Below are 13,223 nucleotides of genomic sequence, written 5' to 3'. Positions count from 1 at the left end.
ATGGTAGTGAGGGGCAGAGGAAAAGGGAGTGAGAGTCCCAAGCAGACTCTGTGCTGAGCATGGAGCCCAAGTTGGGGCTTGATCTCATGACCCCAAGATCACAACCTGAGCTGAAACCAAGAGTTGGGCACTCAACCGACTGTGCCACCTAGGTGCTCCATTTTGTTGAGAGCTTTTTTCATGAAAGGATATTGAATTCTGTCAAGTGCTTTTTCTGCATCTCCTGAGATTATCATATGATTTCAAAATATCATTCCATTAATGTGGTGTCTCACCTTTATGCTGAACAATCCTTGAATTCCAGAAATAAATCCCACTTGTTCATGGTGTATGATCCTATTAATGAGCTGCTGAATTTGATTTGCTAGTATTTTGTTGAGAATTTTTGCATCTCTATTCATCAGAGATATTGGTCTGTAGATTTTTCTTGTTTTTTTTTTTATTATGTTCAGTTAGCCAACATACAGTACATCAACAGTTTTTTATGTAGTGTTCAACGATTCATTAGTTGTGTATAACACCCAGTGCTCATCACAACACATGCCCTCCCTAATACTCATCACCTGGTTACCCCATTCCCCCCTCTTCTGTAACCCTTAGTTTAGTGTCCTTATCTGACTTTTGGTATCAGGGTAATGCTGGCCTTGTAAAATAAGTCTGTGAATGCTCCCTCCTCTTCAATTTTTTGGAAGAGTTTGAGAAGGACTGGTATTCATTCTTCCTAAATGTTCAATAGAATTCACCCATGAAGCCATTTGGTCCTCAGCTTTTCTTTGTTGGGAAGTTTTTGATTACTGATTTACTCTCCTTACTTGTTACTAGTCTGTTCAGCCTTTCTATTTCTTCTCGAATTAGTCTTGTTAGGTTGTATGTTTCTATCTAGACTGTCCAATTTGTTGGCATATAATTATTCACACTAGTCTCTTATGATATATTTCTGTTGTATCAGTTGTAATGTCCTCTTTCACCTATAAATTCACTTATTGAGTTCTTTTCTTGGCAAGTCTAGCTAAAGGTTTGTCAATTTTGTTTATCTTTAAAAAAAAAAACCCAACTTTTAGTTTCCTTCCTTGATGTTTTCTATTGTTTTTTTCCGTTCATTTTCTGTATTTTTAGCAGCACTTTATCTCCTTCCTTCTGCTAAATTTGGACTTAGTTATTCTTCTAGTTCTTTGAGGTATAAAGTTCAGTTATTTGAGATTTTTCTTAATTTAGGCATTTACTACTATAAACTTTCCTCTTAGAACTGATTTATTTATTTAATGTTTGATAAGTTTTAGTATGCTGTGTTTCCATTTTTTTGTCTCAAGATTTTTTTTTTTAAGTTCTCTTTTGATGTCTTCTGTGACCCACTGGTTATTCAGGAGTGTGTTGTTTAATTCTCACATATTTGTGAATTTTCTGGCTTTCTTCCTGTTATTGATTTCTAGTTTCAAATCACTGTCATAAGAAAAGATATTTCATATAATTTTAATCTTCTTGAATTTGTTAATACTTATCTTGTGGCTTAACATCTGATCTATCCTGGAGATTGTTCCATGTGCACTTGAGAAGAATGTATATCCTACTCTGCTTTAGGATGGAATATTCTGTATATGTGTGTTAGGTCCATCAGGTCCTAAGTATAGGGACCTAAGTCAAGTCTAATGTGTCCTTATTGATTTTCTGTCTGATCTATCCAATATTGAAAGTGGGGCATTGACGTCCCCTACTATTATTGTGTTGTCTATTTCTCCCTTTAGTTTTGTTAATATTTGCTTTCTATATTTAGGTGCTCTGAAGTTGGGGGCATATACATTTACATCTGTCATATGCTCTTAATGAACTGACTCTTTCATCATTATATAATCACTTATTTGTCTCATTACAGCTTTTAACTGTAAGTCTATTTTGTCTGATATAAGAATAGCTACCACTGCCATCTTTTGGGTACCTTTTTTCTATCCCTTTCCTTTCAGCCTATGTGTGTCATCAAAGCTAAAGTAAGTCTGTTGTAAGTAACATATTCTTGGATCATTTCTTAATCTATTTAGCCACTCTATATCTTCGATTGAGAATTTAATCCATTTACATTTTTTTATTGCATTTCGCCTTATTGTGCTTCACATATACTGTGTTTTTCACAAATTGAAGGTTTTTGGCAACCGTGAATTGAACAAGTCTGTTGGTGCCATTTTTTCCAATAGCATTTGCTCACTTCGTGTCTCTGTGTCACATTTTGGTAATTCTCCCAATATTTCAAATTTTTTCATTATTACTGTATTTGAATTGCTGAAATCTCATGATAAATTTTTTAAAAATTTTATTATGTTATGTTAGTCACCATATATTTACATTTAAAGTAATTTCAATAGGGAAGGATTCATTATTGCCATTTAAATAAACTGTTTTCTGAAAAAAAAGTTTTGTTTTCTGGCTCTTTTTGTAGTTCCTTTATTCCTGTCCCCCTCACTTGCTGTCTTTCTTTGTGAATTGATGATTTTCCATAGTGGTATGCTTTGATTCCTTTCTCTTTATTTTGCATGTATCTACTGTAGGTTTTTGCTTTCTGGTTACATGAAGCTAACATAAAACATCTTATAGCTGTAACAGTCTATTTTAGGATAATTACAACTTAACTTCAATCCCATCCAAAATCTCTACCCTTTTACTCAACACCTCCCCCTTTATGTTTTAGATGTTCCAATTTATGTTTTTATATTGTATATCCATTAGCAAATTATACTAACTATAGTTATTTTTTTCATGTTTCAAGTTTTTATTTAAATTCTAGTTAGTTAACAGAGAGTGTAATATTGGTTTCAGGAGTAGAATTTAGTGATTCATTACTTACATATAACACCCAGTGCTCATCACAACAAGTGCCCTCCTTAATATCCATCACCCATTTAGCCCATCCCCTACCCAACCCCCTCCAGCAACCCTCAGTTTGTTCTCTATAGTTAAGAGTCTCTTATGGTTTGCCTCCCTCTCTCTTTATTTTTTCTTCCCCTATGTTCATCTGTTTTGTTTTCTTAAATTCCACTATGAAACCATTTGGTATTTGCCTTGACTTAATTTGTTTAACACAATACACTCTAGTTCCATCCATGTTGTTGCAAATGGCAAGACTTTATTCCTTTTTATGGCTGAGAAATATTCCATTGTATATATTTATCCATTCATCAGTCAATGGACATTTAGGTTCTTTCCATAATTTGGCTATTGTTGATAATACTGCTATAAACCTCAGGGCACATGTGCCCCTTTGAATCAGTATTTTTGTATCCTCTGGGTAAATACATAGTAATGCAGTTGCTGGGTCATAGGGTAGTTCTATTTTTAACTTTTTGAGGAACCTTCATAATGTTTTGCGGAGTGGCTGCACCAGTTTGCATTCCCACCAACAGTGTAAGAGTGTTCCCCTCCCTCCATACATCCTAGCCAACACCTGTTGTTTCTTGTGTTGTTGATTTTAGCCATTCTGACTGGTGTGAGATGATATCTCACTGTAGATTTGATTTATATTTCCCTGATGATAAGTGAAGTTGAGCATCTTTTCATGTATCTGTTGACCATCTGGATTTTTTTTTGGAAAAATGTCTGTTCATGTCTTCTGCCCATTTCTTAACTGGATTATTCATTATTTTGGATGTTGAGTTTGATAAGTTCTTTACAGATTTTAGATACTAACCCTTTATCAGATATGTCATTTGTAAATGTCTTCTCCCATTCTGAAGGTTGTCTTTTAGTTTTGTTGATTGTTTCCTTCGCTGTGCAGAAATTTTTTATTTTTATGAAGCCTCAATAGTTCATTTTTGCTTCTGTTTCCCATGCCTCCAGAGATGTGTATAGTAAGAAGCTGCCAAGACTGATCTCAAAGATCTCTTTCTGCCTGTGTTCTCCTCTAGGATTTTAGTGGTTTCCTGTCTCACATTTAGGTCTTTCACCCATTTTGAATTTATATTTGTGTATGGTGTAAAAAAGTGGCCTAGATTCATTCCTCTGCATGTTGCAGTCCAGTTTTCCCAACACCATTTGTTGAAGAGACTCTCTTCCATTGGATATCCTGCTTTGTCAAAGATTAGTTAACCATATAGTTGTGGGTCCATTTCTGGGTTTTCTATTCTGTTCCATTGACCTATATGTCTGTTTTTGTGTTAGCTACAGTTATTTTAAAATTTTCTGTCCTTTAACCTTTATGCTAGAGTTATAGAACACCATATTACAGTATTGGAGTATTCTGAATTTGACTATGTACTTATCTTTACAATTGTGTTTTATATTTTCATGTGTTTTCATGCCACTAATTAACATTTTTTCATTTCAGCTTGAAGAACTTGCAGCATTTCTTGTAAGTCAGTCTAGTAATTTTGAACTCCCTCAGCTTTTGTCTGGGAAAATCTTTATATCTCCTTTATTTCTGAAGGACAACTTTCCTGGGTAAAGCATTCTTGGCTGGCAGGTGTTTTTTTTTTTTTTCCTTTCAGCACTTTGAACATATATCATCCCATTTTCTCCTGGCCTAAAAGGTTTCTGCTAAGAAATATGCTCATAGCATCATGGGGGGTGCCTTGTAAGTGACAAGCTTCTTTCATTGCTTTCAAGATTCTTTGATTTTTAAACAGTTTTATTGTAATGCCTTGGAGAAGATCTCTTTAAGGACTGAAATTGTTTGGAGACCTATGAATATCATGAACTTGGATATCCAAATCTTTCCCCAGATTTAGAAAGTTCTCAGACACTATCACCTTAAATAAACTTTCTGCCCCTTTCTCCTTCTCTTCTTTGGTACTCTAATAATGTGTAGATTAATTCTTTTAATGGTGTCCTAGAAGTCCCACAGGATTTCTTCATTCTTTTTCAACTTATCTGTCTTTGAGTTCACTGATTCTCCTGCTTGGTCCTTCTGATATTGAAGCTCTCTATTGAATTCTTCAGTATTTGTATCCTTCAGCTCCAAAATTTATTTGGTTATTTTTTATATTTTCTATCTTTTTGTTGAACTTTTCATTTTGTTCTTATATTATTTACCTGATTTTGTTGGATTGTTTTTCTGTTTGAGCTATAAACTCTCTGAGCACCTTTAGAACAGTTATTTTGAATTATTTATCAGGAAATTTGTGTATTTCCATTTCTTTAGGGTCACTGAAAGTTTACTGTGTTCCTTTGGTGGTATCATGTTTCCTTGATTTTCATGATTCCTATACTCTTGAATAGTTGTCTGTGCATGTGAAGAGCAGTCACTTCTTCCAGACTGTACTGACTGACTTAGACAGAGGAAAGACCTTCACCAATGGGTGGGGGGCATGCCAGAGAATGCTGTGACTCTGGCCCTAGCGGTAAAGGGTGCTAAGTACATGTGGCAGCTCTGGGCCCAAGAGTGTGTATCTCACTGGTTTAGGCCACATGGGTCCACAACATCACCACGTGATCCTTGTGAAGAGCTGCAGAGGGTCCACAGTGTCTGCAATGGTTGTTGGGGTCCTCAGTGGCTCTTCCAAGTCCAGCAGCTAGGAATGTGGGCAGACAGCAGTGGTGGCCAGAGCTGGTAGTATGTACACCCTGCTGCAGATACCTGCAAAATGTCAGGGGAAAGCTGCAGCCACAGAGGTAATGGTAAGGGCTGGGACCAGGAGAAGAGGCTGATGCCAACTGCACATGCACTAGCAACTGCAGGGGCCCTGGTTATTGGCATGCATTTGTGCAGCTGTAGAGGCAGTAGAGACTGGGACAGGAGTTGGGCTGGCAATATGCAGGTGCATAGCTGCAGGGGCTAGCTTTGGGTGAGCCCATCAATGCAGGCCATTGACAAGTGTCAAGGGCAAACATGGACCCATAAAGCAGCTGTGGGGGTCTTGGCTGCTGGCACACACACCTGTGTTTACAGGAGTTCACCATGGGAGCATGCACGGCAGTGGAGGCCAGTGACAGAAGTCAGGCTAGCAGTGTGCAGGTATACAGCTACCGGGGCTAGGCGTGAACATATGCACAACCATGGGGGTCAGCCATGGGAGTCTAGGCTGGTATGTTACATGTGTATAGCCACAGAGGCAGGGGCTGGCTGCTGCATATTTCATGCCCCAGGAAGTGGGGGGAGAGAGCAGGAGGTGCTCAGGGGGCTGGAATCTGTGAATGCAAATACCTGTGGGGTGAAAAACTTGGTGAAAAAATATGCAGGGGTTCTGTGGCAGATTCGCTGGCCACTGGTTTCTTCAAAGGTGGAAGATGCTGGAGTCCTCTGTGAGCAGTTTATTGGGGTCCATGACAAGGTCCTCAGTGATGAAAGCTGCAGGGGTTTGCAGCATCTATAAGGGTAGCTGAAGTCCTCGGCAGTGAAGGCCGCTGGGATCCTATGCAGAGCAGGCCAGTGGGAACCATGGTAACTCTCACTGCATGGCTGATACAGGTAGCCCCTGCCCTTTTCCTTGTTCCTACATATCTCTAGATGTCTCACCTCTGCCAGTCTCTGGGTGGGGTAAAACTGAAGTGGGTCCTCTTATACAGTGGCCTGAAAGGCTGGATAAGCTGGTTACTCATCCTCCTCTCCTTTTTCCTGAGAGGGGAACTCTTTTAAGCCAGTTCTTTCTTGGTGCTGAGCAGTGCCAGCCTGGGGTATGGAATGACGCAGCAAAATGAAACTGTTCTTCCTACCCTTTTTGTATAGTTATTCTGAGGTTCTGTTCTACTGTCTTACTGAAGCTTCTTAAGTGATAGCTTTCTTCTGAGCTCTCCCAGAGCTATTTTTCATAATTGTTGATCTTCATGGGGGACAGAGGATGGAAAACTCCTATTCCACCATCTTGGTGATATCACCACCCTGGAAAATTTTTAATAAGATTTCTTCAGTAATTTTCTTTCTTTTTCTCTGTTCTCTCCTCTGAAACTCCATTATCTGGATATTGGACCTCTTGCATCAAACCTCTAACATTTCTCTCCTATTGATAATTTTTTGTTGTTGTCACCCTATTTTCTAATCTTTATATCAAGTTTACCTGTTATCTCATTTGTAATTTTCTAGAACTCCTTTGATTTCTTCTTAGATTGCTCCACTCTTCCTCCTTGTCATTTCCTCATTTCTCTTTGCGGACAACAACCATCATTTTCTTCCATTGACTTGTCTGTTTCTTCCAAGTTCCTTTCACATGTGTTTGTTCTGGTCTCTAACTTTTATGGGAGGTTTCCTCCAATGTTTATTGATGCTTGGCTGTTTGGAAGTGCTGTGTAGGATCTACTGAACACTGGGTTTCACTGTATGGAGGTCGGGGAAAAGGAGTGGTCATCTCATCCAACAGCTTTAAACACCACATATACTTTGATGACTTTAAAATTGTTATATCTGAACTTCACTTCTGAGGTCCAGACTTCTAACATCTCAATTTGGCAGTTTAAAAGGCATCTCAAACTTGAAAGGAAAAACCAGACCAATATATTGATCCCCACTGCTGTATTCCCAAACCTACTTCTGCCAAAATGTTTCCTATTCTACTTTTACAAGGTCAAAATTGGGAAGATCAAAACACAGGAGTCAGTCTTCTTTGTACACACATACCAAATCATATGTACACACATACAATCTTTTTTGTACACACATGCAAAATCAATCTATCAACAACTCCGAATGGATTTATCTCCAACACATATTCATAATCCAACAATTTCTTACTACTTCCTTTGCTCCAACTCTAGCCCAAATACTGAAAATTAAAATCTTTTTGCTTGAATGACTGCTCCCTGCTTCCATTTTTGCCCCACTCCAGTCCTTCTGTGCACATCAGCCGGAGGGATCCTTTTAAAATGAAAGACAGATCATGTGATTCCCCTGCTCAAATACCTTCATAGGCTTTAAATAAAATGCAAAATCCTCACCAAAAATAGAATCCTCTAAGCCACCATTGTGAGGGAAGTTCTTAGCCTCAACCTCTCAATCACCCTTCACTTTCCACATCTAATTGATCATCAAATTGATTTTTATTTACTAACATCTACATTCTCTACTGCATTTCTTCATTCTTATTGCTGTCTAGCCATTATTTATTGCCCAAATCACTTCTGTGGTCTCCTTCCTCCCTGATTCCAGTCTTCTGCATTTTACATTTTCTATAGGCAGAGACAGCATTTAAAACCCATATCCGGGGGCGCCTGGGGGGCTCTGTCAGTTATGTGTCCGACTCTGATTTTAGCTCAGGTCATGATCTCAGGGTTGTGAGACTGAGCCCCGAATTGGGCTCCATGCTGGGCATGGAGCCTGCTTGAGATTCTCTTTCTCTCCCTCTCTTAAAAAAAAAAAACAAAACACCCATATCCATATCCAGTCATGATACTCCCATGGTTACATCAGAGTACTGGAGAGAGTGCAATTTGGGGCTTACAAAACTCTTCATGATCTGACCCTTGCCTCCTTCTGCACCTTACTATCCCAATCACTCATGCATACTTACATGCCAAAGTTACCAAATATCTTATAGTTTCCTGGAACTACCACTTCCCTATGCTGTTATGCCATTTTGGAATGTCTCTCCTTGTTTGTCCTCTAGGTGAACCCCTGTCCACCCCTCAAGGCTCACCTTCAGTATTATTGCCACTGGAAGCTTTCATTGATTATTTTTCCAGCCCCAAGTAATCAGTCACTCCCTCTAACAACATCAGTGTATATGCAGCACATATATTCCAATTGTTTGCTTGTGGTCTATTTGATCCCACTAGAATAGTTTCTAAACATGGGGGCCATGTATAGACTTCATGGACAATCATCAGAAGGAACTGTCAATTCCCTAAAATTGAGTGTAAAACTTTGTATGCAAAACCATACTTGCGCTGTCCTAGGAAGAAATTCTATCTGATATTCATGACCCAGAAAGGGTTAAGATCCAATACTCCAGATGGTGATATTCTTGAGGGAAGGGATAAGTCTTGTTCATCTTTAATCTCTACATCCTATGCTTATCACATAGTTAGGGTAACTATACACAAATGCTTTTGTACACTAGCAAATATACATAAGCAATTGATATATTACTTGTATATTATTTAGGCAAATTTCCAAAGATCCTCAACCAGGCAACATACTTCGTAACTTTGAAGTTCCTTATAAAAATTACATTTTTCTTAAAGAGAAACTTATAATTCTTTCTAAAACCTGTAATTCTCACCAAAAATTAATTCTCAAATACATAACTCCTCGAAGTTTTACCCAGTCCCTTAGTCTAAGCTTAATAGTCACCTGAGGTTTCTGATGTTTGTTTGTTTTACCTCAAAATTTTTTACCTTTCTTTTAGTTACTTCTCATTCAGCCTGTAAAATGTAATCTTGGTCATTAATTAATTCAAAACATATTAATAACAGCACTGGGTGTTATATGAAAACAATGAATCATGGAACACTACATCAGAAACTAATGATGTACTGTATGGTGATTAACATAATAAAATAAAATAAAATTTAAAAAAATAACAGCCAATAGACAGCTAAGGATGTATCAGGTCTCTCTTAGAAATACTGGTACATTATTTCCAGGTTTAATCATTACATTAACCAATAAATTGGCTCTTTACAGCTTCAACTACCTTCTCTTTTTAAGAGGTGGGGAGAGAGAGAATTTTGGTAACTGCTGCAGGCTGAAGGAGCTCCATTCACCACTAAAACCAATAGATAAATGACCCCTGATATTATGGTACAGCCTTACACAGTAATTCCATTTAGAAAGCAAAGGTGGTATGTAGTGTCAGAATAAGGAAGACCCCTTACATACAATGGGACAAAGACAAAAGAACAACTTTAGCAATATTGTTTCATAATGTAACTAGGGAAAATAGAGGAGAAAAAATGAGGTGTGCAGGAACAAACTTACCCTGTGTTAGATTTCTTACCATTTTATAGAGATCTGAGACACTAATCTGGTCTGAATCCACTACTTCAAAGTCCTTTCGGGGCACCAAGTCCAGGCCCAAATGCCTAGTAAACAGAAAGAACACACTCAGCATGCCATGTCCTCAGATTACTCATCTCTCTTTATGTACCCAGAAGCTCATAATTGCCATGACCTTGCGGACAGAGATTGAGACACTACCCCAGTAGGGACATGCTTTTATCCAGTAACACGTAATTGTGCTCACCTTAAGGTAAATAAATGAGGCTGGGGATTTTAAGACTGACAATTTTAATCACCAAACAGTTCCCCTTTGTGATGGTAAAAAGAATTCATTCAGTATCATGTCTATAAGAGACTGCTTGAGTTCATTAAGTATGTATTTTCTATAGATTATTAATAAGTCATGTTTTATTTTTCTCTTCCTCCCAATCCTACAAGTATGCTCAAGGCTCAGTCATGCATTACTTTCATTAGGATGAAAAAATTATTCAGGGTCCAAGTAGATTTGTAATTCAAAGACATAAAAAATCACCCTCCAAAAGATAGTGAACTAAAAAAAATGTATGTTTTAATTGAGTTTTTATCTCATTTTCAATTTAATTAATACTGGCATTGGTTATAGTAAAGACTTTACCACACATTAGCCAATGTTTGTTTGTTTTACCTCAAAACTTTTTTTTTCAGTTCACCCATGTGTGTTTATTTGTATTGCCAGCACACAAGGTTATTATTCCCCCATACATTTTAAATTCCTTGTTTTCTTCTCTCACAGGTGATGATCAAGGCTTTTACTTCTAAAAAGAAATCTTAGATGCTCTGTCCTTCCTTAAATTCACAGACAAAAGGAAGCTAATAACATTCTTTATTCTAACTGGAAATGTTCATTTGTGTAAAACATCAAAAGTTCTACAATTGTCAATTTTTGACTCTCCAATGATTAGCCAATATGTTAAGAAACTTTATATGAAAGTTTAATCAAGGAGTACTACTCCTAAAAATACTCCAGGTATTTGGAAGATCTGATATAACTTTCGGAGGGAAGAATAAGAGATGGTGATTAATGATTGATTAAATACGGCAGGCAGTATGAGGCAGTGTAAATAACTTCAGACAGCGAGAACTCCTGCATTCAAATACAGCACATAATTTATGTTCAGTAAATGTTAGGTCTTTTCTCACTCTCTAAATCTGGAGTCAAATGGAGTTAGGGGGTTGTGGACCCCGAAATTGCTTTCAACAGTATGTGTGTGTGTTCATGTATGAATTTTTTCTGAGAGGGTCTATAACTCTCATCAGGGTTTCAGAGCTGCTCTATGACCACCCTATACTCCAACACAAGGGTTATAAATTACTGTATCTGGCAAAAGTATTCCATAGACAATGAAAGGAGAAGTATGTATTTTTTTCTCTTCAACTAGACTACGAACCACTGTTAAAAAATACTAGCAAAACTAATTCTGTAGGCTCTTTCTGTGCATAAAACTGCCACTCATTTAAAATAAAACCATGTGATGGGGCGCCTGGGTGGCTCAGTTGGTTAAGCGACTGCCTTCGGCTCAGGTCATGATCCTGGAGTCCCAGGATCGAGTCCCGCATCGGGCTCCCTGCTCAGCCCTGAGTCTGCTTCTCCCTCGGACCCTCCCCCTTCTCATGCTCTCTCTCTCTATATCATTCTCTCTCTCTAATAAATAAATAAAATCTTTAAAAAAAATAAAAATAAAACCATGTGAGAGGCGCCTGGGTGGCTCCATCATCAGTTCAGGTCATGGTCCCAGGGTCCTGGGATCAGGCCCCGCGTCAGGCTCCCTGCTCAGCAGGAGGCCTGCTTCTCCCTCTCCCACTCCCCCTGCTTGTGTTCCCTCTCTCGCTGTCTGTCAATAAATAAATAAAAATCTAAAAAAAAAAACCCCAAAACCAAAAACCATGTGAAAAAATAAATTAAAAAAACCATGTGTACATCCAAAATGCATTTGTTTTATTTATAATTTATAACCTATTTATAGGAACAGATATGAAGAGGTTAAAGAAGTTGCAATAAGATTGCTAAAACAAAAATAGAAAATCAAACTTATATGAAAAAGGTAGAAGCAAACATACTAATCGCATAGGTTAATATGATAACCACGATTAAGAATCAAAATTCAAATTGGTACTTTTTAGCAGGCAAGAAAAAAGGAAAAACCTGTTTTTCTACTAAAAGATAAAAACTCAAGTTCTTCTATTATATAACTTACATCATCCTTTAATACAAAAACATGACTTTTTATAGGGTGCCTGGGTGGCTCATTGGTCAAGCATCCAACCCTTGATTTTGGCTCAGGTCATGATCTGAGGGTTGTGAGATCTAGGCCCATGTTGGGCTCTGGGCTGGGCATCGAGCCTACTTAGGATTCTCTCTCCCTCTCCCTCTGCCCCTCTCCCCATGCTTGTGCTCTCTCTTTCTTTAAAAAAAAACGGGAGAGAGAGAGAGAAAAACATGACTTTTTAAAGAAGAAATAACTTTTGGTACTCAGTTTTGCATGATGAAATCAGTAATACACTGTTGGCCTTAACTATGATAGTTTACTGTTTAATGGCAAAACCATGCTATTGAATCTGATTATTGAAGTTAATGTACTTAAGTTGATAAGAGATTTAATTTTTCTACCACTGGGATCCTGTCTTCTTATATCAAAAAAATACTGCATTTAGTCACTTCATATTAGTTATTCTTAATTTCTCTAATATAATGTAAGGTCTCTGGCTTCCTGCACTTACTGCATGTAAAGGCAGCAGCATCACAGAAAGCAAAAGAAAGATGAAGCACATCCTTTCTACCTCTCTTGTCATAAAAAGCAATTTACATCATAAAGATAATTTTGCAGGTATGACCTCAAAGTATTTAAAATACTTCTATATGCATGTAGAAAAACAGTGGAAAGGTAAAAAAAAATGACTTCAGTATTTATATTAGGGAAATTAAATCATACATTTGATCACTAAAAAACACTTTCCAATTTTCAAGAGTCAGCTACTGAAACTTTCTAAAATACAACAATGAAGAATCAAATTCCATAAATATTCTTTAACCATTAGTTCTCATAAAATATATAATAGTTTAACTATTACAAGTAACAAAAAGGACTGTGTGAATATTCCAATCAAAACAGATACTTTCAAAACAACAGCATTAGAAAAAAATCCCAGTGGACCTAAGTCAATAGGGCTGGGATTGAGCTCATGTGCTTTGTGGTTGTGCACCACACACAGCGATGGGCTGTCTAGACTGGCATTTATGCAAACTCTGTCTTAGCACTGTGACACCCTTAGCTTGCTTGTCCATTCATCTACCCACGCATACACCCATCCACTCACCCCACAGGTACTCTCTGAG

General features: G+C 37.6%; 1 protein-coding gene across 7 annotated transcripts in view; it reads right to left on the bottom strand.

The window, feature by feature from the left end:
- The window catches only part of DOCK3 (dedicator of cytokinesis 3), a 509,358-nt gene that overhangs the window by 172,793 nt on the left and 323,342 nt on the right, over window positions 1–13,223 (bottom strand). For all 7 annotated transcript variants that reach the window (XM_027585590.2, XM_027585591.2, XM_027585588.2 and 4 more), the window contains one exon: window positions 9,849–9,933. In XM_027585590.2, coding sequence (XP_027441391.1) covers window positions 9,849–9,933 — 85 coding nt within the window. The remainder of the gene's footprint in view (window positions 1–9,848; window positions 9,934–13,223) is intronic.

This window comes from Zalophus californianus, chromosome 1 (assembly GCF_009762305.2).
Source record: "Zalophus californianus isolate mZalCal1 chromosome 1, mZalCal1.pri.v2, whole genome shotgun sequence".
Lineage (NCBI taxonomy): Eukaryota > Metazoa > Chordata > Mammalia > Carnivora > Otariidae > Zalophus > Zalophus californianus.
The sequence above is the reverse complement of the archived record's forward strand: the minus strand, read 5'-3'. Positions and strand labels throughout refer to the sequence as shown.